This window comes from Barbus barbus, assembly GCF_936440315.1.
Source record: "Barbus barbus genome assembly, chromosome: 14".
NCBI lineage: Eukaryota > Metazoa > Chordata > Actinopteri > Cypriniformes > Cyprinidae > Barbus > Barbus barbus.
This window is the reverse complement of record NC_136742.1, coordinates 8,141,105-8,162,811: the sequence shown is the minus strand read 5'-3', so window position 1 is coordinate 8,162,811 and position 21,707 is coordinate 8,141,105. Positions and strand designations below refer to the sequence as shown.

The following is a 21,707-nucleotide window of genomic DNA, read 5'->3' as shown; positions in this document are numbered from 1 at the left end:
CAGACATGAATTTGGGGGACACAACTTTTTTCTTAAATATAACAAAATATGTATTTTTTAGAACAATTTAATAAAATTATACATGTTAAATAAAATCTATATTCACATTATAACCACTTTATTTGTGTTAAAAATGTTATATTGTTGCGATTACATTCCATTATACCTCTCTAAGGTATGGCGGGAACATGCATATTTTGTTACACATGCAATCGCTTAAACTCAATTAAATATATATTAAAAAAATTTAACTATTAACAGTGCACAAATTGTGTTTACCCTACAGAATACAAGCATGCAAATATTTTATAATTTATTGGTATTTAAAGTTTATTTCAACTGTTGTAAAGTAGAGGGACACCACTTGCCACCACAAATGAAGACCGTCAGGGGAAATGTCCAACATTTATCATTTAGTCGTGGGCGCGCTCTGTTGGGAAAGCCGTGTATTACAGAGGAAATATGTTGTGCTAAATTAACAACAAATAAACTTTTTTTTTTTACATATAGGCCTATAATTTATACACAGTGGGTACAGTTAGTTGTGGAAACTGACTTATTAGAGTTGCTCGTGTGGCAAAAGAAAAACATAACCAAAGTCCTTTTTTGTATCTATAATCTTTGACACAACACGCACGTACCTCACCTGAATAAAAATGCCTATTCAAAATTGGTGGAATATCTTGTCTGGGAGTAGGCTATCTGTTTTTCCATGTACGTGTTCAGGCCCAGAAAGCCAAAGCCTTCATTAGATAAGGTCTTTTTTTATTTAAAGAGTTATGTGAATTAAATAATAATGTGATATATAATTATGACTTTAAACAAATGTGCTGACGCCGTCTACGTGCTGCTTCAAAAACTAACTGAAATTATTTTTTATACTTGAATAATGTAATATTCACAGCAGATAATTCAGGACTTTTATTTGTGTTTGTCGGACACGCGCCTGCGCTGCTAAACAGTACCCGGATAATATAGTTTGTCTGTATGACGTAAACAAGATGGCCGCGCAGTGGTGTTTATCTTATTGATTCACACGCACCGATCACAGAAATGAAAATTAGTTATTTATATTCCAAGCAGCACGGATTATAGTCATATCGGGCTATTACTCTGAGTTTCCGTTTTTTGTTGTGGTCGCGCGGACCACGTTTTAAACATGGTAAAGTGTTTAACTTCTTACATTAAAATCAGCCTTCAGATGAAGCTGTAATTCATTGGTTGATGTTTACAAACTTTTGTTTCTAAACATTTGATATTGATACATTTGAACGTATTTGTGAAGTAAATGAGTAGTTGACTGTAGACTTACCTTGACGGCATTCTTTAGCATCATATAGAGATTTGAATCTTGAAAGATCTGGGTGCTGAGGGTTTTATTTGTTATTTATCAGTCTGCCAAAGGGGACAGCGTGGAGAGGAGTGAGTCTAGCACAAAAAGCAGAGGTGAGTTTCTCTAGATGCCCGAGACACTTGCCAGGCTGGGACAGCTGAGGATCTGCAGTTTGTCTCAGAATCACGATCTGCTATGACTTTATACATACATTAACAGGAAGAGAAAACCGGAAACGAGCAAGAAGCCGAAGCAGATCATCCTCATCATCTTCCAGTTCTTCATCCTCCTCCTCATCCTCTTCTTCTTCACGGTCTTCATCCAGCAGTTCATCATCACGTAGTAACTCCAGCTCTAGTAGCTCAGGTAAGTTCAATAAAAGTCAGTTATTTATTTACAAATTGAATGAAAGGGGAATTTTGCATGTGTGCTTCATTAACAGGAAAGAGGAAATTATAATAAATAAAGATTTGTGATGGAGCAGATCTAAACAAGAGATGTCGATGTGTTTTGTACTTCCACTGCTAGATTCTTGCAAAAAACAAAGAAAGTCTTCGAAAAAAAGCAAAGATAAACATGGCAAAAAGGTACCTGGCTATTTTTTTTTTTTTTTGATAAATTTGTGTACTTTTGTCCAAAGTTGTCAGAATAAGCAAATATTAAGGGAGAATTCACACAAAAATAAAATCATGATTTATTAAATCACATTGTTGCAAACCTGTACATAATTTGTTGCTATTTTTACTATTATTATTATAGAAAGGAAAAAAAGAAAAGACACGTAAGCGGAAGAAGGAAAAGGGGCACAAAGGGCAGGACAACAGCTCTGAACCTGTTCAAATTTCAAGGGTACTTATTTCAACTCAACTTCATAGTGGACACTTCTCTTTTTTGGGGGCGGGGGCAATGTGTTGGTAGTCCCTTTGCTTTTGTGTATTTTTATTTTGAATCAATTATTGCAAAGCTGAATACATTTCTGTCATCCCCAGTATCTTAAAGAAAAGAAGAAAACTGGCAAGTACAGTATGATTTCAGGGAAAAAGATTAAACTGAAAGTGAAAAAATCAAAGAAGGACAAGCAGGTGAGTTTTTCATTGTGCAGATTACACATAAATACACTAAAGAAAAACAGCAAATTAAACATTTGATTTTAAAATAAAAGCATGGAATGGATATTTTCCTCTGCTGCTTATCTAGTTATGATGGCTGGTGAAGATGATGCTCGAATGTAAATCAGATTAACTATAGTCGTGTTAACAGTTTTGCACAGTTCTTTTATTGACTTGCTTTTTTATTTTTTAACCAGATGGACAAAAACAGAGCAGAGCTGCTGGAGTTCCTAAACTCCACTTTCTGATTCAGTCCAGACTTGGAACTGCAGAAGCAATTACTTTTTTTTTTTTTTTTTTTTTTTTGTATTCGCCTGACTGCCACTCAGGGAAAGACCATCTTTAACTATTAATGTTGTTTCCTGATGTTATGTTGATAGTTCCTTACCAACTATGTGGATGGTTGTCCTCCTTTGTTTAAATTCCAGACTGTGTCCTGAAATACTTATTTTATGTCTGATTAACTGTACCCTACGAGAACTATAGCTTGGATGTAACATTGTTATATGTTACTGAAATTGTAAAAAAAAAAAAAAAAAAAAGTATTGTATTTTTTTTTTTTTTTTTTTTATGCAAACCTCAAGTAGATAACAGAATCAGTCCAGATTTTGTTCAGAAGGATGTAAATCATGCGTGTACAGTTTGTGACCAGGGAGATGAAGGTTGTATATCTCAAAAACAATTCAAAATTGAAACAACATTGTAGTTGTGTTCTTCCAGTGGTGCGTTTCTATCCCATGATAATTTGTGTATTTACTGTGTTGAACCAAATTCAGAGGCATCACTGGCAGGTAGTTGAAAGCTTCTGATCTGCCTTTGTGAGTTACGTGCATCTGACCGTACTGATGACAATACTGTTAAATAAATTTCTGGTTTGTGTCCTTTATTTTATAGTATCCCAAAAAGTTTACATCACATGTATACCACATACATCATAAACATTTTTCTAAAATTTGACAAAATAGTTGAGATAGTTTTTAAGGTATGCTTATTATTATTAAGACATGCATATTTGCTACTGAAACAGGAAATTAGGGCGAGACAAATCGAAGGTCTCTGTTTCAAAACAGCTAAAAGCTTCTTGCTATTGCTAGCCAAAGGTAGGTGGTATTGGGGCAGAGAACATACACTTTAAGGGCATTTCATTGGGCAAACATTTGGATATGCTGATGCGTAATCAATATTTTTGGTCCATTTTGTGGGAAGTGAAAAGACCTTAACTAAAAGCAACAAAACTCCAGATGCAGTTTTTGTATGGAACATTCCTATGAGCAAGGAAAGCTTGGTCTTTTACTCTTTATAATGACTTTTATTATAATCAGAAATGGGTTTCAGATACTATAGAGGCATTTGTCATAAAATATAAGATATGGTACATATTACTGTCTCAGAATCACAAACTCTAGAAGCAAATGAGCATTAATCTTTATTTTTCAATTAAATTAAAACATTTATTGATTTTATACATTTACATTCTAGTTACAGTGATTGTAACTCAAAAAGTAATTAAATAAAATTATTTATTTTTTTGCAAAGCAACTCGTCACTTGGGTGCCCAACCCTGTTCCTGGAGTTCTACCTTCCTGCAGAGTTCAGTTCCAACCCTGATCGAACACACCTGTCTTTAATTATCAAGTGCTCCTTCAGATCCTAATTAGTTGCTTCTGATCAGGGTAGGAGCTGAACTCTGCAGGAAGGTAGATCTCCAGGAACAGGGGCACCCCTGACTTATACACTTGCACATCCATGCCACACAACAAGCAAAAAATAAATAATACTCTACCAGTCACAAACATCTGAACATTTCCACACCAAATACAACGGGGCAATGTTACAAAAGTTGACCTGCACTTGATAGCATATTTTTCTTTTTAATTATATTTATATCAATTTTAAAACAGAAGAGCTGTTTAAAACCCAATATTTCCCAAAGTTCACAGGATAAATTAGCCGACTGCACTATTTCAGAATAACTTGTCGTACAAATTGAATCTGATAGTAACACACATTGTCAAAAATGAAAAGTGTGGCTTTATGATCTGTAGTCCTTGTAGCATATTTATTGATTTATGATGTTTTGCTTAAGTTTTATTTCCTACTATCAACGTACCTCTTCCCTCCATGCTTCTGGAAATATAAATACACTGACAGTGAAGGTGATGCTGGGAAAATCAGACAGTCGTTGACTGGACCAGATCCTGCAACACACTCAAGCTTTCCCATTGATCCGATTGTGCCGAATCTCCGGCATGCTCCATACACGCTGCGCTTTCTCTGTTGTCTGACCAAGGCCCTTCTCAACATCCCCACACACAGTCTTGACATCTACTCCATCTTCCTCCGAGCCGTAACTGTTTGATTTCAGTCCCAAGGTACTGCCGAAGGGGTTGATCCGCACTCGAGACTTGAAGCTCATCAGCGACAGGCTTATGGAGCGTGTGTTGTTCCACTGGTGGGTCAGACGCTGCGTCTCCTGCTCCTCATGAACACGCTCAAGTGTTTCCACAAGCACGGAGCGAAAGAGTCCGGAAACCTCCTGCACCTCAGGCTCATTCTCCATCAGCACCTGCCGAAACCTGTGAAGAGAGGAGAGAGTGTGGAACATTTTGAATAACACTTTTGTCTAAGGAGCGTCGTATGTCAGCTTTAATTAATTATTTGTAATATATGTATTACAAATTTCCGAAATCAAAACTTTCTGTCCATCCCAGATAGCACAAGATGTCTGTAAAAGTTCATTTGATCTGGAAAGCATCTGCTGTTTACAAACGTCTGACAGACATCTATAAGATGTCAGTTTTACATACATTATAAATCATAAACACCTTAAAGACATCTAATTGACGTCGATTCGACATCTGAAGGGAAACATCCTATAGATGTATTGCAGATAAGCAAACACTCTAAAAAATACTTCTTGCAGACGTCAAATAGACATCTCCGTAATGTAGGCCTACATGACATATCAGGGATTCTAAAAACCTGCTTAAATATTAATGCTTATGAGCTGTTTTTTTGTGCGTGTAGGCTAAAATGATGAAGAAGCGTGCCTATTATCACCTATTAAAACTGATTTTACACAGCGCAAAAACATCAGCCTCTCTTTCCCAGATGAATTATCACCGGTGGTCCCTATGAGAGCAGAACATAAGCACTCGACTCATCAGAGTAAACGCAGCCTCTCAGGACCCATGCGCTCTTGCTCCACAGACTAAGATGTTCTTAGGGAATCTTAAAATAGGTTATCAAGCTAGTTTCATATCTTTCCAATTAAATCAATGAATCAGTGTTTTCTTAATCTTCCTTCTCCTGCTTTGTTTAATTAATCCATCATGTCATTAAAAACATGCATGAATCTTTCTTCGGAGAAGTGTTTTGGTAACCAACCCGATACCATCGAATTCCATTAGATGGAAAAAAATTATGTTTGTTTTACATTTTTATGTTCCAGAGAAGAAGAAAAAAATCATATAGTTTTGCAACAACATGAGGGCGAATATATGATGACAGAAATTAAATTTTTGGGTGAACTGTCCCTTTAAGTAATGGGTGTTGGTTATCCTGGGGGCTGAACAAAAAAATCAGTTGCTATGCAGTTGCTACCTGAACAAAAATGAACAGCATCTGTTGGGGCTCATCTGAATCTGTCAGGTGTGTATCCGTGAGGCCTGTGTGCGATTTACAATTATCACTTCAGCAGGTTAGAGCTGCTTAGTTCACCAAGAGAAAAAACATGGCTGTCTTTGTGTGTTTCTTAGTAGTGACATCACAAAGACGGCTTAGTAAACTAATTACCCAGATCGCCCTCTCCTGAACCTGTGATGACGAACATCCTCATGCTGAAAACAAAACGTGCAACATGGAGCACCCAACGAATGTCTCCTTTAACCTTTAATGTCTTACCTTTGTATTACAGATCCACAGTATGATGGCGGTACTTTGATACACAGGTCTTCAAGGCCGAGTCTCTCTCCTTGGCTGATGTCATGAGAGCTGCGTGGGGTGCTCATAAGCCAGCTGTAATCCACGCTCTTCAGCCGCCGATACTCATTGTCTCGCTCCCGCTGCTGTCTCTCGGCCTCCTTCATCTGCCAGCTCAGCTCCAGCATCAGGGTGTCCGTAACCACTTCAGACGGCTCACGTCGTGGGCTCCGATAGTACGGCTCGTTCCAGCTGAACCACGACATACTCGCTGCTGTCACCGGCCCTCTGCTGCTCACCTTCAGTTTGATCTGTTAGAGATGCAGTAAAAGCCGTCATGGATACACAAAACAAAAAGCAGTATAAAAAAATGTTGGGTGTACAATGGATAATGGATCTTGGGATTTGTTTTTGTAGATTTAATGCCTTTTGTTATTAGTTTCACCTCGAAGTTAGGCATAAAGTGCTTGTGCACAAAATTCTGTGATCATCTGCCAACAGTTTTGGGTCCTATTGACTTCCATGGTATTTTAGTGGATCCAATGGAACCTGAAATGGTTTGGTTACCAACATTCACTCGCAGCAATGCCATATAGGAACCAAACAGTTGCTAAAATAACCACTGTTTTTTTAGTGTAAAGAACATTTTCATAATCTAAAGAACCTAGGTTCAATGGAAATGTTGCATGGGGTTTTAAGGTTCTTCATGGAACCATAGTAGAGGTCTTCACGAGTCCACTTGGATCTGAAAACCCGAGGTCCGACCCGAGACCCGAGCGGGTTCGGGTCCAAAACTTCTTTGAGTGCCTCCTCGGACACGGGTCGGGTTCGGTATTATCAGCCTCGGGTCTTGGGTAATTAAAATAAATGTGCTTTTCCCAAATGGACCCGATTAGACCCGAATTCTTTTCAACTTTTCCGAATGCGTAGCCTACTTGTGTGTTCATGTATGAAACACACGTAAAAAAGGAACAAACGTTTGTAACCTCAGAAATCCATCTTATAGATATGAAATCCATCAGGAAAATCCACTCACTTGTGTCAATGCAAGGCTTTTCTTTTTTTGTGTGCAAAAGCCCTTCGCCGGAGATGAGGTAAATAACGTTGCAGACAAAACTAGCAAATCCACGATTTATTAACCTATTGATTTAATTTTTATAAAACTATCATGTTTATATTTCAAATTCACTGGTTACAACTGAAGGCCAAAATCAGAAATAACATGTATCCATCAGGCAAAAATATAAAGTAATAGGTTAATAAATAAGTAAATAAACTGAATGAAAGTAATGGAGCAGCGACCAAATCAGTCAGCAGGACCCTGGGATTTTTCCGGACCGATGCGGGGCTGCAGGCTGTGCACACATCAATGCCGTTTACGTTCGGGTCCAGTTGGGTTAGAAAATAAATGCGGTCGGGTCGGGTCTAATTTCATCGGGTCTTTAAAAAAAAAATGATTTATGCACATCAGGTTCGGGTAAGAAGTGATTCGGGTCGATTCGGGTCAGGTACGGATTTTAGGACCCGAGAAGACCTCTAGTGTATAGATGCCAATAAAGAATCTTTATACTGGGACTATCCCTTTAAGGTTACAGCCTACTCATTTGCAACATCATATTGTTGTTGTGGCTGAATGTTACCAAGCCTAAACCTCAAAGCACAGATGCTCTTTAACACCTGACAGACATCACAGCACCGAGCTCTCAGCTCATTTCCAACACCGAATCTGTTCTAATGTGAATTTGTGAAGGACGCTGACCCATATTTTGACCAAACATGCCAAATAACGGTTTATTATACAAAAGTCCATTTGGCTAAATTCCACAAAGTGATGTTATGCCAAAATACTGACGGACAACTTTAAAGTGTTCCTCACTTTTAAAAGGTGAAAAGCCTATTTAGTTTCTGTTCTACCTATGCAAACAATTTAGTTGCATTTAACCACGCACACACACACACACAGGTTTAGGATTTTCTTTGAAATGATTTTTATTCTAAACCAGTCTCTAGTAAATTTCACAAATAATTACAAAGAAATGGCCAGTAACATATTGAATCAAACATGAAATTTGTAAGTGGAATGACTTTACATGTATTTCCTTGTAAAATGTACTCTAATAATCATTGTTTTACTTACAAATTAGATTTATTTATTTATTTAATTGTATTTTTTGCATCAGACCATTTTTGGGTCACGTTCCACCAGTCGAGAACCACTTTGCTAAAAAAAAAGCATAATTTCTTAAATTACTCATTTGAATGTCACATTTGGGTTCACTGTCATGTGATAATGAGAATACAGAATAAAGAGCAGCTGAAATAGATAGATAGTTGACCCAAAAATGAAAATGTTGTTCAAAAACTGTATGACTGACTTTCTTTTGCTGAAAAAAAAAAAGATAGTTTGAGAAATGTCTCATTGTTTGTGTATTCAAAGAAAGAGTACTAAAACACATGTCATCCATAAACTTGCCTCAAATGGAAGACCAGATCAGAATTAAAGTGCAACAGTTACACTTTCAGAATATGTCCAAGATTTAGGAACATTCATTTGGAGACAATAGCCATTTCACTACTTAAAATTTGACCAAAGCAGTAATGTTATTAAGCAAATGTATGATTTAATCCATCAAGAAGAGACTATTTTGCTTTGAACACTCTACTGACAAACATTACTAAAAGTAATATGCTCAATGTCCACCTGTTACCATTAACATCTCTTTAAATCACTGCCAGTGATTCTCAAAATACAAAGTTTGACTTCTCAAAACGTGCTGAAGTCTTGTGTTTTTCCCAATATTGTCTTCCTCGACGTCCATCCACCCACTCCTCCCCCATTCTCCTTTGCTATATCCTCTTTAATCATTCCTCATTTGCTCGATCTCCTTACCTTTAGAAGTGATCCGGTTGTCTTGTAGGGCTTGTAGATGTGTAATGGTCCAGGTCACATTTCCTCTTTGAGATTGCTCTGAAGTGCCTTTCTGTTTGCGGTTGCTATAGCAATGCTCCCCAAGCTTATTCTGCCACATGCATCATCATCTGAAAGGCAGATGGGATGGGAGGGCAGAAGAAAGGAGGAGGACGGGTCATGCGCTGCATAAACAGATTACGAGCATGTGTGGGCTATGAGGTCATGTGACTAAGACAAGTTATCTGGTACAAGGCTGACATCGAGGCCTTATTTTCTTTTTACCCCAATTAAAGCTTAAAACCTCATGATCATATTTTCCAACATGATTTGAGGATGTTTCAGAAGTCATAAGCTTCAGCGCAAGTGAGGAAATCTGACCTTTTGTTCAAAGAGCTCACATGCTGATTTGATTAGTGGCCTAGAAATAATGTTAAATTTCCATGTTTACGGGTTTAACTAAATAATAAATACATAAGTAAATAAAAATCCCAAATGTGTGGGGCTATATATTTTTTGAAAATGTATTTATATAAGTTGACATGTTTCCTCCACCAGATTGGACAGACGTGTTTTAGTGACCTAGCAGCTCGGCAGTGGACTGGAGGACAGCAGATGGAAAAGGTTTAATCTAAGCAGATGTCTCAGCTTAGCAGTAAAATCATGACATGCATGAGGCCAGTCCCTCATGAGTTTGGTCCCTTAATGAGTCAAATGCACTTACACAGCATGCCGATGGTCTATTATGGCTGTAAATAGCTAAAGTTATAACACTGGTCCTCGAAGTTGATTTGCATACTCAGTTTATCAGTGTTTACAGACCGACTTTTCTAGGGATTTTCGCTGACCTTTTTTGCAGGTTATATCGTTACGCCAGTCTGTCATAGTCATAGAAGACGCATGCACGGTAGCAATCTAAACAATGAGTGAAGTATACGCGCGACAGATCGCTTCCACACATGTGTCTACTATGCCAGAGCACGTTGACGCGTCACGTGCCGGCTGTTGTGAACGCGCTCAGGACAGTTGGACATTGCGGTGGATCAGAATGTAAAAAATTATATAAATACTGTTCAGTTTTTTGCACAGACCGATTTTGTGTCTTAAGACCTCAATGTATCGTCACAAGCCACAGGGTTTAATCTGGTTTTGTCTGTGTATGTTTTTTTTTTTACTCTCAAAGCCGTGGGTCCCATTGACTGCCATTATATGAACGACAGACAGCAACGGTTTGAGTTAAAAATCTTCGTTTGTGTTCTACTGAAGAAAAGAAGTCACCTGCATCTTGGATGCCCTGGGGGTAAGTAGATAAATATCAAATTTTAATTTTTGGGTGAACTATCCCTTTAATTGGGTGAATTATCCCTTTAATTCAGAAAATAAATAATAGATTGACTATAAATAATATTGTACTATAAATATAGAGATATAAATATATTATAAATAATAAGCAAACAAGACTGAAGTGATTGGGTCTACAGTGTACACCCATGGCCATAAATATCAGCACCCTTGGTAAATATGATCAAAGAAGGCTGTGAAAATTAATCTGCATTGTTAATGATCCCTTTGATCTTTAATTTAAAAAAATTCACAAAAATCTAACCTTTCATTGGATAATAAGAATTTAAAATGGGGGGAAATATTATGAAATAAATGTTTTTCTCAAATACACGTTGGACACAATTATTGGCACCCCTAGAAATTCTTATGAGTAAAATAGCTCTGAAGTATATTCCTATTCATATTCACAATTGTGAGCGGTAAAGGGTGATTATGAACATGAAATTATCCAGCCATGGCTTCCTGTTTCACAGAAATATAAATAAGAGGGAAAGCAAAGCCTAAATGCCCTTAATCATCCATCAGAATGAGAAAAAACAAAGAATATATTTCTGATGTGCAGCAAAAGATAATTGAGCTTAACAAATTAGTGAAGTGGCTTTAAGAAAAGAGCTAGAGCAGTGAAAATTCCCATTTCCACCATCAGGGAAATAATTAAGAATTTCCAATCAACAGAAAATGTTACGAAACTGCCTGGAAGAGGACGTGTCTATATCGTCCTAATGCACGGTGAGGAGGAGAGTTTGAGTGGCTCAAGACTCTCCAAGGACCACAGCTGGAAAATTGCAGAAAGTCTCAGGGTCAGAAAACCTTAAAAAAAATTGTCAAATAGCACCTACATCACCACATGTTGTTTGGGAGGGTTTCAAGAAAAATTCTCCTAACTCATCCAAAAACTAACTCCAGCATATTCAGTTATCAGACACGACTGGAACTTCAAATGGGACTGGCTTCTATGGTCAGATGAAAAAAAAAAAAAAAAAAAAGCTTTTTAGCAGCAAATACTCAAGATGGGTTTGGTGAGCACAGGGATAAAAAGTTCCCCATGTGTACAATGACATATACTGCTGTATTTTTGATGTTGTGGGCCTATATTTCTGCTGGAGGTCCTGGACATCTTGTTTAGACACATGGCATCATGGATTCTATCAAATACCAACAGATAAAAAATCAACAAGTGACTGACTCTGTTAGAAATCTTATAATGGGCCATGTTTCGATCTTCCAACCATACAATAATCCAAACACAAACCTCAAAAACAACACAAAAATGGGTCACTGAGCACAAAACCGAGCTTCTGCTGGCCATTCCAGTCCTCTGACCTGAACCCTGTAGAAAATGAGTGAGGTGAACTGAAGAGAAGAAGCACCGTCATGGAGCTGTGAATCTAAAGGATCTGGAGTGATTCTGGATGAAGAAATGGTCTCTGATCTCTTGTCAGGTGTTCTCTAAGCTCATCAGGCATTATAGGAGAATATTTAGAGCTGTTAAACTGGAAAATGGAGGTTTCAAAAAGTATTGAATAAAAGGGTGCAGTTAATTGTGGCCAATGTGTATTAGAGAAAAACATTTATTTCATAATGATATTTCCTCCCATTTTAAATTCTTATTATCCAATGAAAGAATAGATTTTTGTGATTTTTTTTAAATAAAAGATCAAAAGGATGAACAATGCAGATTAATATTCACAGCCTTCTTTGATCATATTTACCAAGGGTGTCGATATTTTTGGCCATGACTGTAAGTTTCTAAATATGAACTTTGGTTTTTGCTTTCAGCTCGTGACTAATTACAATCAGGAACAAAGGCGCTATTACTCATGTGAAATTGCTCATAATCCTCGAATAAGGATTAACCATGGTTTTATTATAGTAAAATTGTAGTAACCATGGTTTTGTCGTATCGCACCATTTGTATAACCACAGTTTTACTACAAATACCATGGTTAAACTGTTGCAAGACCATGACTAATTTGTGGTTACCATGGTTTAATTATAGAAACCATGTTTTTTGGTTTTATTTGTAGTGAAACCATGGTTAATTTTCTTTTGATTCATTTCAGAAGCCCTGTAAATGTTCTGTTCCCTTCCTCGCGTTCCGCGCTCTTCAGATATAAAACCATTAAAGACTTTATTTTCACAGATCTGTTGACTTCTAATCACTCCTCCCTTTTGAGAGACTGCAGTTTATCCCTCTGCACAGTTCATTTGCAGTGATTAGTTTTAATCATGCATTTATAAGTGTACATTAAAAAAAAAGCTTCCCTGTCTTCCCATCACAATTTACTAACTCTTAAAGTCCTTATATATAATGTGGCTTATCGATTGGATCAAGGTTTGAACGTCTAACCGTCCTGCCATTACAGCAAAGCCTATCCACAACCATAAACGGTGTCCACAACCTTAGAAACGTGCTTTTCCACATTTTAACCACTAGAGGGAGACTTTGGCCACTGCTTCCAGACCTGCATATATAGCCTACATTAGTATGGAATGCCATTCCTACCATAATAATAAATAAATAAATGTATTTAAATTTCTAAATTTAAATTTCATTTATTTATTTATTTCTAATTATGGCAGGATTGTCATTCCATACATTAGATGTTTTAAGTTAAAAGTGATAAAGTAAATCAATAGGCCTATGTTGTGGAGTGATAGCCTACATGTTGTCACAGTGACCTTTGCAGTTTTCACTGTAAACCATTTGGTGCCTTATATATTTTACTTACTATACTTTTATTAAATATTTTACTGCAAATGTAGGCTATTGTTGTACTAAATGTACTAATATTGTCTTTAATATATTTAAATAATAGCCTACAATGTAAAATGTTAAAAGGTTTGAATGGAAACTATAGTTTTTACTTAGAAAAAAATAGGTCACACTTTAGTTTGGGGACCAATTCTCACTGTTAACTAACTATTAACTACAACATTTGCCTCAGTAAACCCTTCATTTGCTTAATTAATAATTAGTAAGGTAGTTGTACGTTTAGGTATGGAGTAGGATTAAGGGATCTAAAATATGGTCATGCAGAATAAGGCATCTTTATAAGTACTAATAAACAACCAATATAAGCACGCTAATAAGCAACTAGTCAATCGTGAGAATTGGTAGGCTACCTAAACTAAAGTGCTACAGAAAAATATTTAATAGTATGATTATATGTATTGCCCTTAAATACATGTAACCCTGTTAGAAAACATGTTTTTTGGTGTTAATGGGTAAATGTATGTATTTTGTACCATGTGTTGTTTCTTTCAGAGACTCGCTTACACAGGGAGTTTGGTTGAAATGCACTTTGTGAAAATGTGCTTAACAGCATGTTTGTGTGTTGCTGTTATCACCTTGGTTAAATAACAGTATATAAGTTCATTCCTCCAATCAGGAGGGAGAGGGGGCGGAACTTAGAAAAGAGCAAAGAAGATTGGAAAGAGAGACTCGAGAGAAGCAGGATATCGTCTGGATAACCGGGGATTTTAGGCCATAAAATCCTAAACGTTTCCAGCGGTGATCCTGGAAGTCGACGCGAGAAACAGGGTTTTAGGCCTTAAAACCTAAACGTTTCTTAAGTACAGTTAGCATTTCGTCAACATAGAGGTACCACTCGTATCTTTATAGAGTGGAAGAGTGATTGTCGATACGAGGAACTCAGGATTTTAGACCATAAAATCTTTTATTGTTTCTATCGATATTTATGTTCCCGTTGGTCTAGGGGTACTACTCGTGCCGCTAGAGAGGACGGAAGTGAGAAAGATTATAAAGATTTGTGATTTGTATGATTCGTGGTGTGTACGCTGTTTATTTTATGTTGTGAGTTCAATGTATGTCGTGTGATCAGCCTCAGCCTCAGCCTCGGGACTTTATTTTCTGAAAACCGTTCCGAGTAACAGTGACCTGACAGTTTATTGTTTGAAGTATATCGGCACGAGATGGATGAAGAACGCCACCAGACAGCCCTGTGAGTACCATGAGCTCAACAGGTCCTCTGGCGCCGTGGGACGTCGCGTTTCAACGGAAGAACTGAATCAATTTGTACCAACATGAACAATTTGTTCACATCGGATCATCGAGGTAACACAGACTTTATTTTGTTTGTGAAGTGGCCTTTGTTTTTTTTCTGGCCACAACGATTTGAGAAAGAAATTAGTTTATTTATAAGTATAAAAGACAGATGACAAGTTGCCTTAATCCATTTATTGGTGTATTATTTTGTTTTGTATTTCTCTCCTTTTGTTTTTGAATTCATTTATTGTTAAAACTAGACGTCTACTACAGCATTCATATCATTTGCCTACTTTAATTAATTTCAATACATTTTTGAAGTCACTCACTTAATTATGTAGTGTGTTGTGTTCCATTGCTGTGGGTGAATTGTAGAGTGAGTACGTGAAGTAAGCATAAGTCACCAAGTAATCAGTTAGTAATAAACTTCCATCAGAAGTGTCAGAGAGTCACCACAGTCTCCACCAACGACACTCACCAGATCCCAATCCCCTGATTTCTGATCACCGCCATCTGTCAGCACTAATCAGCAGCACTATATCCCTGCACTCCTCCCGTTCACTCACTGTCTGGTCTCAAACTTCCCATGTTGACAAACCTGACCTCCTTACCTTTTGTCTACTTACCAGTTGCTCCAGTGTTCCTATCCCCGTTCTCCACCGCTCCAGTTCTCCATGCTCCACAGTTACCTCTGGATCTCCTGGAAAAGGAAAAAGGACATTCACACTCAGATAAGCCCCTAGAGACATTTCCATACCCTGCCTGCTTCCCTGGACATTCTGCTCATCTCATTCCCCTCTGCTCCTACTCAATAAACCTGTTGATTGTATTGCACTTACCTCTGTGTCTATCTGCTGACAGAAGACAGTTAGACAAAGGATCAATTAGAATTTTGAACTCAGGCCCTTATCAGTCCAGCGGTAAATTGGTAAGAGGGATACATACAATTATTTTTTTCTTACAGCAGTATAATAATGACAGCCCACTAATAATTCTCTAAAATTCCAGTAATCACAATCATCAAGAAACCTCAGGTTACTTGAAACTCACCATACCAAAACACTGATTGATTTTTTTCATTATTTGATATCTTTAAAGACTCCCTCACTGCAAACTGCCTGTAAAACTGAACCACGTGTCAGCGGTGAACATTTTTACCTTTACGTGTGCCTCTGCAAATCTCACTAAGGATGAGTGCATCAGGGGAATTACATTTAAAATAATGGCATGGAACATGAGACGCAGAACACCGACAGGAAGAGTCTAGTCACGTTTGGTGTGACTGTGATTCAGACTTGTGAGGTGCCTGTTTCAAATAGCAACAAAGACATTTTGACTGTAACACAAAGTGTTGCATTGCTTTACTCTAATATCAAGATCTGAAAGTCATTCAAGAAAATGACCTAGTCATCCAATATCCTCTTGTTAATCAGTTCTGACGTATACAAGTTATAATGAGCCCCCATTCCTGCCCTTTCTACTGTGAGGTTTAGAAGAAATAATTAGAGGAAGCAAGTAAAATGGAGCTTTTCTGTTGTACACTTGAAATTGTTTGAGAAAACAGTGATTGTTTGAGATCACTACTCTTTTTATGCTTGTAAACAAGCAATATGCAAATCATAATTCATGTTTTTAAAATTATTTGTTTATTAAATGAAAATAAAAATAGGATATTTTAAAAACAAATGTTAAAAATAATATTAATGAAATTAAATAATAATGAAAAGAAAAAGGAAGTGCCACTACAGATCATGTGAGTTTGTACTAGTGATAGTGGTTTCCAGCATTTGCTTACATTAGCTTTTTAATGGCCTTTGCTCAAGGACCGATTTCATCTACCAACCAAACTATTTATGACCCTGGACTGTATATTTGAGCTTTGCCACACTGCTTATCGATAATGGGGAATGATTAGGAACCCACACACTGATAAAATATATATATGTAATTGATAAGGTTAAGCTATAATTGGCTTCATTGCTAGCTTATTTTTTTCTGCTTTTGGGTTTTCAATTAATATTTTTCCCAAAAGTGAAAATCAGCTACATGTCCAGACCTGTATGCCATTATCTTTTTTTGTGGAACATAAAGGCAGAAATCTTTACAAAGTCCTAACTATACTACAACAGGAGCGCACAAGGTCTAAAAAGGCCATAAAGACACTAGTTCATGTGATTTGTTCTTTAGCTATCATAATGTTCAAATTGACTACTTTTAGGATACTTTTATGGCTTTTTATGACAGCCCCATGTTTCTACAAACTAAATGACAGAATTTAGATTTTTGAGAGAACTCAAAGAATCAGTGGAGCTTTATATCATTAGATGAAGTGAAAATTAATCCATTAGATTGCACCCTTCCTTGTTTTTTCAGGATTTCGCAATTCTGACTCACTAAGTCTGACTCATGTAGTAGAAAGAACATGCTTTTCTTCAGTGTTTCATTTTGTTGCATAATCCCAGAAATGGTATTCTCAGAAGAAAAAAAAAATCACTGTATGCCTAAAACTTTATCAGTGAAAGTGGGTTAATGGCTGTTTTTATGGCCGGTGTAACGCTGATGCTGGCACTCTCAGAGCTGTTCTTATTCTAGGGTTCTAATATTTCAAGTCAGCAAGTTCAGAAGCGATTGTTTTTACTTCCTTGTTTTGGTCACATGCTGAAGTGCTGATGTGCAATGTCTTATTTAAGCACGTGTGTGATAATAGACTAGTGTTTCCAAACCCTGTTCCTGGAAGCACACCAGCAGTTCACATTTTGGATGTTTCCCTCATAGATATATATAGAATGACTAGATGTCTCGTCTGCGTTGCTGGCCAACGGAGTCGAACGTCCGCATATGGCGGACATCTTACCACAGGCTGCTCGCTCACCCAAAATATTGTGTTGATAGTAAAACATGTAATTTTTAAATAGCCATAACGTGCTCAATTTTTAACCGATTTTCAAACGGTTTGATTTATTATAAACGTCAAATACGTAGTTATGACACTGAATACTTTTGAATAATTATCTTATGTTGTAAAAAATAGAATAATGTTCTAGAATAGGTAGACTAAGCCTACAAGATTTCCCTTAACAAATATACATCAAGAAACGCTGCATGTTGAAATCCCCACCCTGTACAGTGATGACAATAACACAGCACAAAGAACTAAAGTCCATATTTCCAAATTGTTAATAAAAATATTTTTACACATAAAATGGTAGTAAACCAGTTTGTTTAGACATTATAAAGGCACTTTTCAAATATTTTTTGAAGATTTGTTAAAATCAATGTTTGGACAGAGGTGTTAGAGACATTTGATGGATTTTTTTTTTCTTTTCATTTTCATTAAAAATTTAGCGAAGTATCAAAGGTGTCCCAGTGGTGCTGGTTCTGGTCCTCATCTGGCTGGGCCTGATAAGTGATGATGAAGTGATAAGTGAATAGGTTGGCAGGTTGTGGGTCGCTAGGCTGTGCAGGCCAGGAAGTCTGGACAAGGGGACAGCAACAAGAGATGGTAGGGCAGTCGTTGGGTTGGGACTTCAGGTGCGATGAGGGCCAGTGGGACATCAAATACAAGGATGGCTGATGACTGGAAAAGGTTTACCTCACAAGTGAGGTTAAGAGAGGAAGAAATAGAGTGGGTTAGCATTAATATAACTCATGATCAGTGGCGGCTGGTGAATTTGTGATTTTCACATACAAACGAAGCATTCTGATGCATTCTGACAAAATAATAGATACAAGTTAACATTCTCTCCCTGTGTCTGTATGTGTGTTTGTGAGAAAGTGAGAGAGAGAGAGAGAGAGAGAGAGAGAGAGACAGAGAGAGGGAATGTGATTATAAAATGGGTGAGTGTGTTACGGCCAATCTATTGTGTTAGTAACTTCACTCATAAATCTATCTACAGCCAAATACGATAAAATACCAATATAATATGTGCAACCTTTTATGTGTGGTTGTTCAAGACAAACTGAAGGCATGATGCCACCATAGGTTTGCAGAGAACTACATACAATATGTACACTTGAAAGGGGTGGGGTGGTGGTGTGGGGTTGTGAGGGCCGCTGTAACCAGTGTCCATCCTCACAGGAAAGGGGAGGGTGGGGGTGGGTTGTGAGGACCGCTGTAACCAGTGTCCATCCTCACGGGAAGGGGGGTGGGGGTGGGTGAGGATCAGTGAAACCCAGTGTCCATCCTCACTGGAAGACCCACCAGAGACCCACATTGGACTAATGCCCTTTGAAAAGGACTGATTTGTTGAGTTTCTGTCGCATGTTGTTGTTTTGTAAGCTAAGTGTAGTCAATTTCGCTATGTGGTGTAGCCTTAGCTTAAAAAACAGGGAAACAACTAATGTCAACAGTGTATGGTGGTGGCTGTCTATGCCATACTGTGTTTCACTGATGTGCTCCCCGAGCGCAAACACATCCTCTGACCCGATCCTCTTCCGTACAATGTACATGACCTCCAGCTGTTTGATGGGCTGTGATCGTTTGAAACTCGCTGATGCCTGGCGAATGACCCACTCTGCTGCCCTGACGACCCTCACTGTTCCCTCTGAGGGAATCACCAGGCCTCCATTGTTTTTCAGAGACAGCAGGTGGTAACTCTGGTCCTTGATGGCAGATGCAGCGTCTGTCACCAGGCTGGCACGGCAGACATCACAGGACAGCTTCTTCAGAGCCCTTCGCACAACAAATCCTGAAATTTGAGTTAGTATAATAACATTGTAACTTATAATAATAATAATAACAACAACAATAATAATAATAATCAATAAGAATGGGGGAATTAAGGGGACAACTCTCTTTTTGAACTATGATCAGATTATTTTCCCACCGATTTGACTATTGGCACTATCAGTTATAGGCTAAATCGACTTTCAGTCAGCCTTTACCTGAAATGTATACGAGAGCATTGTCCACAAGACCATTGAAGCGGACGGGAAGGTAACTGTGGTCATGTACCAATGCAGGAATGTCAGCAAATGGAGAGGGAAGATCTTCTTCTCCTCCTGCTGCAGAGGACATATCTACAGCTGACAGGCTTGTAGAGGTGTCGATAACCGCTGGTAGGGTCTCGGTCTCATCCTGTGCTGTAACATTGCCTCTGCATGGCTTCACAACTCCGCACCGGGCCATCAGCTTTCTAAATATATACTTAAACTGGCTGGCATTGGGGTTGTTATTCCAGCCACCTTAAAAAAATACACGATATACAGGTATTATCAAACAATTCAGACTGTATCAGTGTAAATGCAGTATAAATTCTGCAAACAGATAGTAAAACACATTTTTCTAAATACTCAAAGTAGTTTGTGACACTTTCAGATAATGTATATGTCTTCAGAAAACATATTTTACCAGAAATGAAAAAACAAAAAAAAAAACATATGGACTGACAAACTGAAAAATTATACAACAATTTGCTAAAACTTCATATCACTTAGTGTTGCAGCTGGTAAATATAAATTATGTACCCTACCGGATGCTCTGATGGAGTTAAACAGGAGTTCCAAGTGGTCCTGGCTGAATCTGTAGGTCAGGACATATCGCTGGCCTTCAAGCAGCACAGGAACCATCGATATCAACGTGTCAATGTTTATGATGAAGCCCAGGACAGAGAGGTACCTTCAAAAGCAAATATTGTATTACTAAGATGATTCTGCGAAAACAGGACACAAGAAAGTAGGGATGCAAACTAACAGTATAAAGTAAAAATAGTGAATGCTCCCAAAGCAGCACTTCTCAGGGCAGAAACAAATCTGGGGGGCTTTAAGCTAACTCGTTTGCATCCCTGACTTAAAATAAAATCAGTGTGAGGTTTAGGATCCTTAAAATTACTTTTAGGACACTAAACCTTCTTGAACTAATTCAAAACATAACCTGCAGACCATGCAATACATACCATTTTGACACCGTCCTCTGGAAAGAAAAAAACTGAATACAAGAGAATTGGAACACAGACAAATTTGCAAATTTGAACACATTGGAGAAAGATAGCATCATATGAATAATACATAATACGTACCACTTTATGAACTCGCAGAGACAGAAAAGAGCATCTTCTGAACTTGATGCAGACAGGACAGAACATCTTACGGGACAGAGCATCTTATGAACTCGATGCAGACAGGAGGACAGAGCATCTGAACTTGATGCAGAAGATAGTAGATAAAGAAGAAAACAGAACATCTGTTGAACTTGAGGGATGCACTGAAACCGGTAGAGTTTTACCTTAGATAGTTTAATGATTTGTAAATTGACAACTTGTACACATCTAACAAAGACTAAAATAAACCCTTATTTTTTAAATCAGCAGTCTCATTCTGATAATTTAATTATAATTAAGAATTTGTACTGGGTATTGGTGACTACAAATGGTGTCAGTGCATCACTAATTGAACAGTCACTATATTAAAAGACCTCTTTGTTCGGTAAAGGGGTGTGCCATCCTCCATCTTCAAAGTGAGCAAGTACCCCCTGGCTTTTATCAAGAACTCCCTGGTGCTTGTCCAATTCCAAGAACCAAGGGGGGCTTTGAACCCTTTGGCTCTGGGATTGCGACTGTTCAAGATGTCAAACAGCCTGTCTGTTATCTATAAACAAATATCTAAATTAACTGAAAGCACTGAAAACATCACTATAACTTAGAGTGGATTCACACTTTGTACCTTTCAACCCTAAACGTGACCTAGGAACAGTTACTCCACACTAAATTAGACTGAATCAGTCTCAATTCAATGTGGAGTCACTGTTCTCAGATCACATTTATGAAAATAAAATTAAAATGTTAACGGGTTAATCCCGGAGGCATTCACATTTAGGTTAAAGGGGTTGCAGCAATGAATCTCTCAAATGTTGGCAAGAACAGTAGAATGTTGGGAAATGTTTTTGGTCAAATCCCTAGCTATATTACCTTAATAAATTCTGTAGTAGCCTCACAGTCTTTGAACTCTGCATAGCCCACTTCCTGCAAGGTGCGGAGCGCCACTGCCACAGAGTTACTCAAAGTCTGAGCAGCCAGGGAGACCTTGATTGAGTTTATAAGGAGAAATAAAGGGCACATTAGCGCTACAAGATACAAACATCATCAA

General features: G+C 37.7%; 2 protein-coding genes across 3 annotated transcripts; one reads left to right on the top strand and one right to left on the bottom strand.

The window, feature by feature from the left end:
* Positions 1-940: 940 nt before the first annotated feature.
* On the top strand, positions 941-3,864 carry LOC306880430 (uncharacterized protein). The gene is made up of 7 exons (XM_079433926.1): positions 941-1,162; positions 1,395-1,446; positions 1,553-1,699; positions 1,862-1,920; positions 2,093-2,182; positions 2,323-2,415; positions 2,640-3,864. Exons 1-7 carry the CDS (start codon positions 1,160-1,162, stop codon positions 2,688-2,690), a joined length of 495 nt encoding a protein of 164 aa, XP_079290052.1. The 5' UTR covers positions 941-1,159; the 3' UTR covers positions 2,691-3,864.
* LOC306880429 (protein RD3-like) lies at positions 3,333-9,420 on the bottom strand. Of its 2 annotated transcripts, XR_013785071.1 has the most exons (4): positions 9,254-9,420; positions 6,346-6,674; positions 4,226-5,018; positions 3,333-4,021 (listed from the first exon to the last, which is right to left on the bottom strand). XR_013785071.1 is itself a non-coding variant. In XM_079433925.1 (3 exons), the coding sequence occupies exons 2-3, from the start codon at positions 6,627-6,629 to the stop codon at positions 4,652-4,654; spliced, it is 651 nt and encodes a 216-aa protein (XP_079290051.1). In that variant the 5' UTR covers positions 6,630-6,674; positions 9,254-9,409; the 3' UTR covers positions 3,857-4,651. The 2 variants fall into 2 exon arrangements, 1 of the variants encoding a protein (XP_079290051.1); XM_079433925.1 differs by having other exon boundaries at positions 3,857-5,018; positions 9,254-9,409.
* Between the last annotated feature and the right edge of the window lie 12,287 nt (positions 9,421-21,707).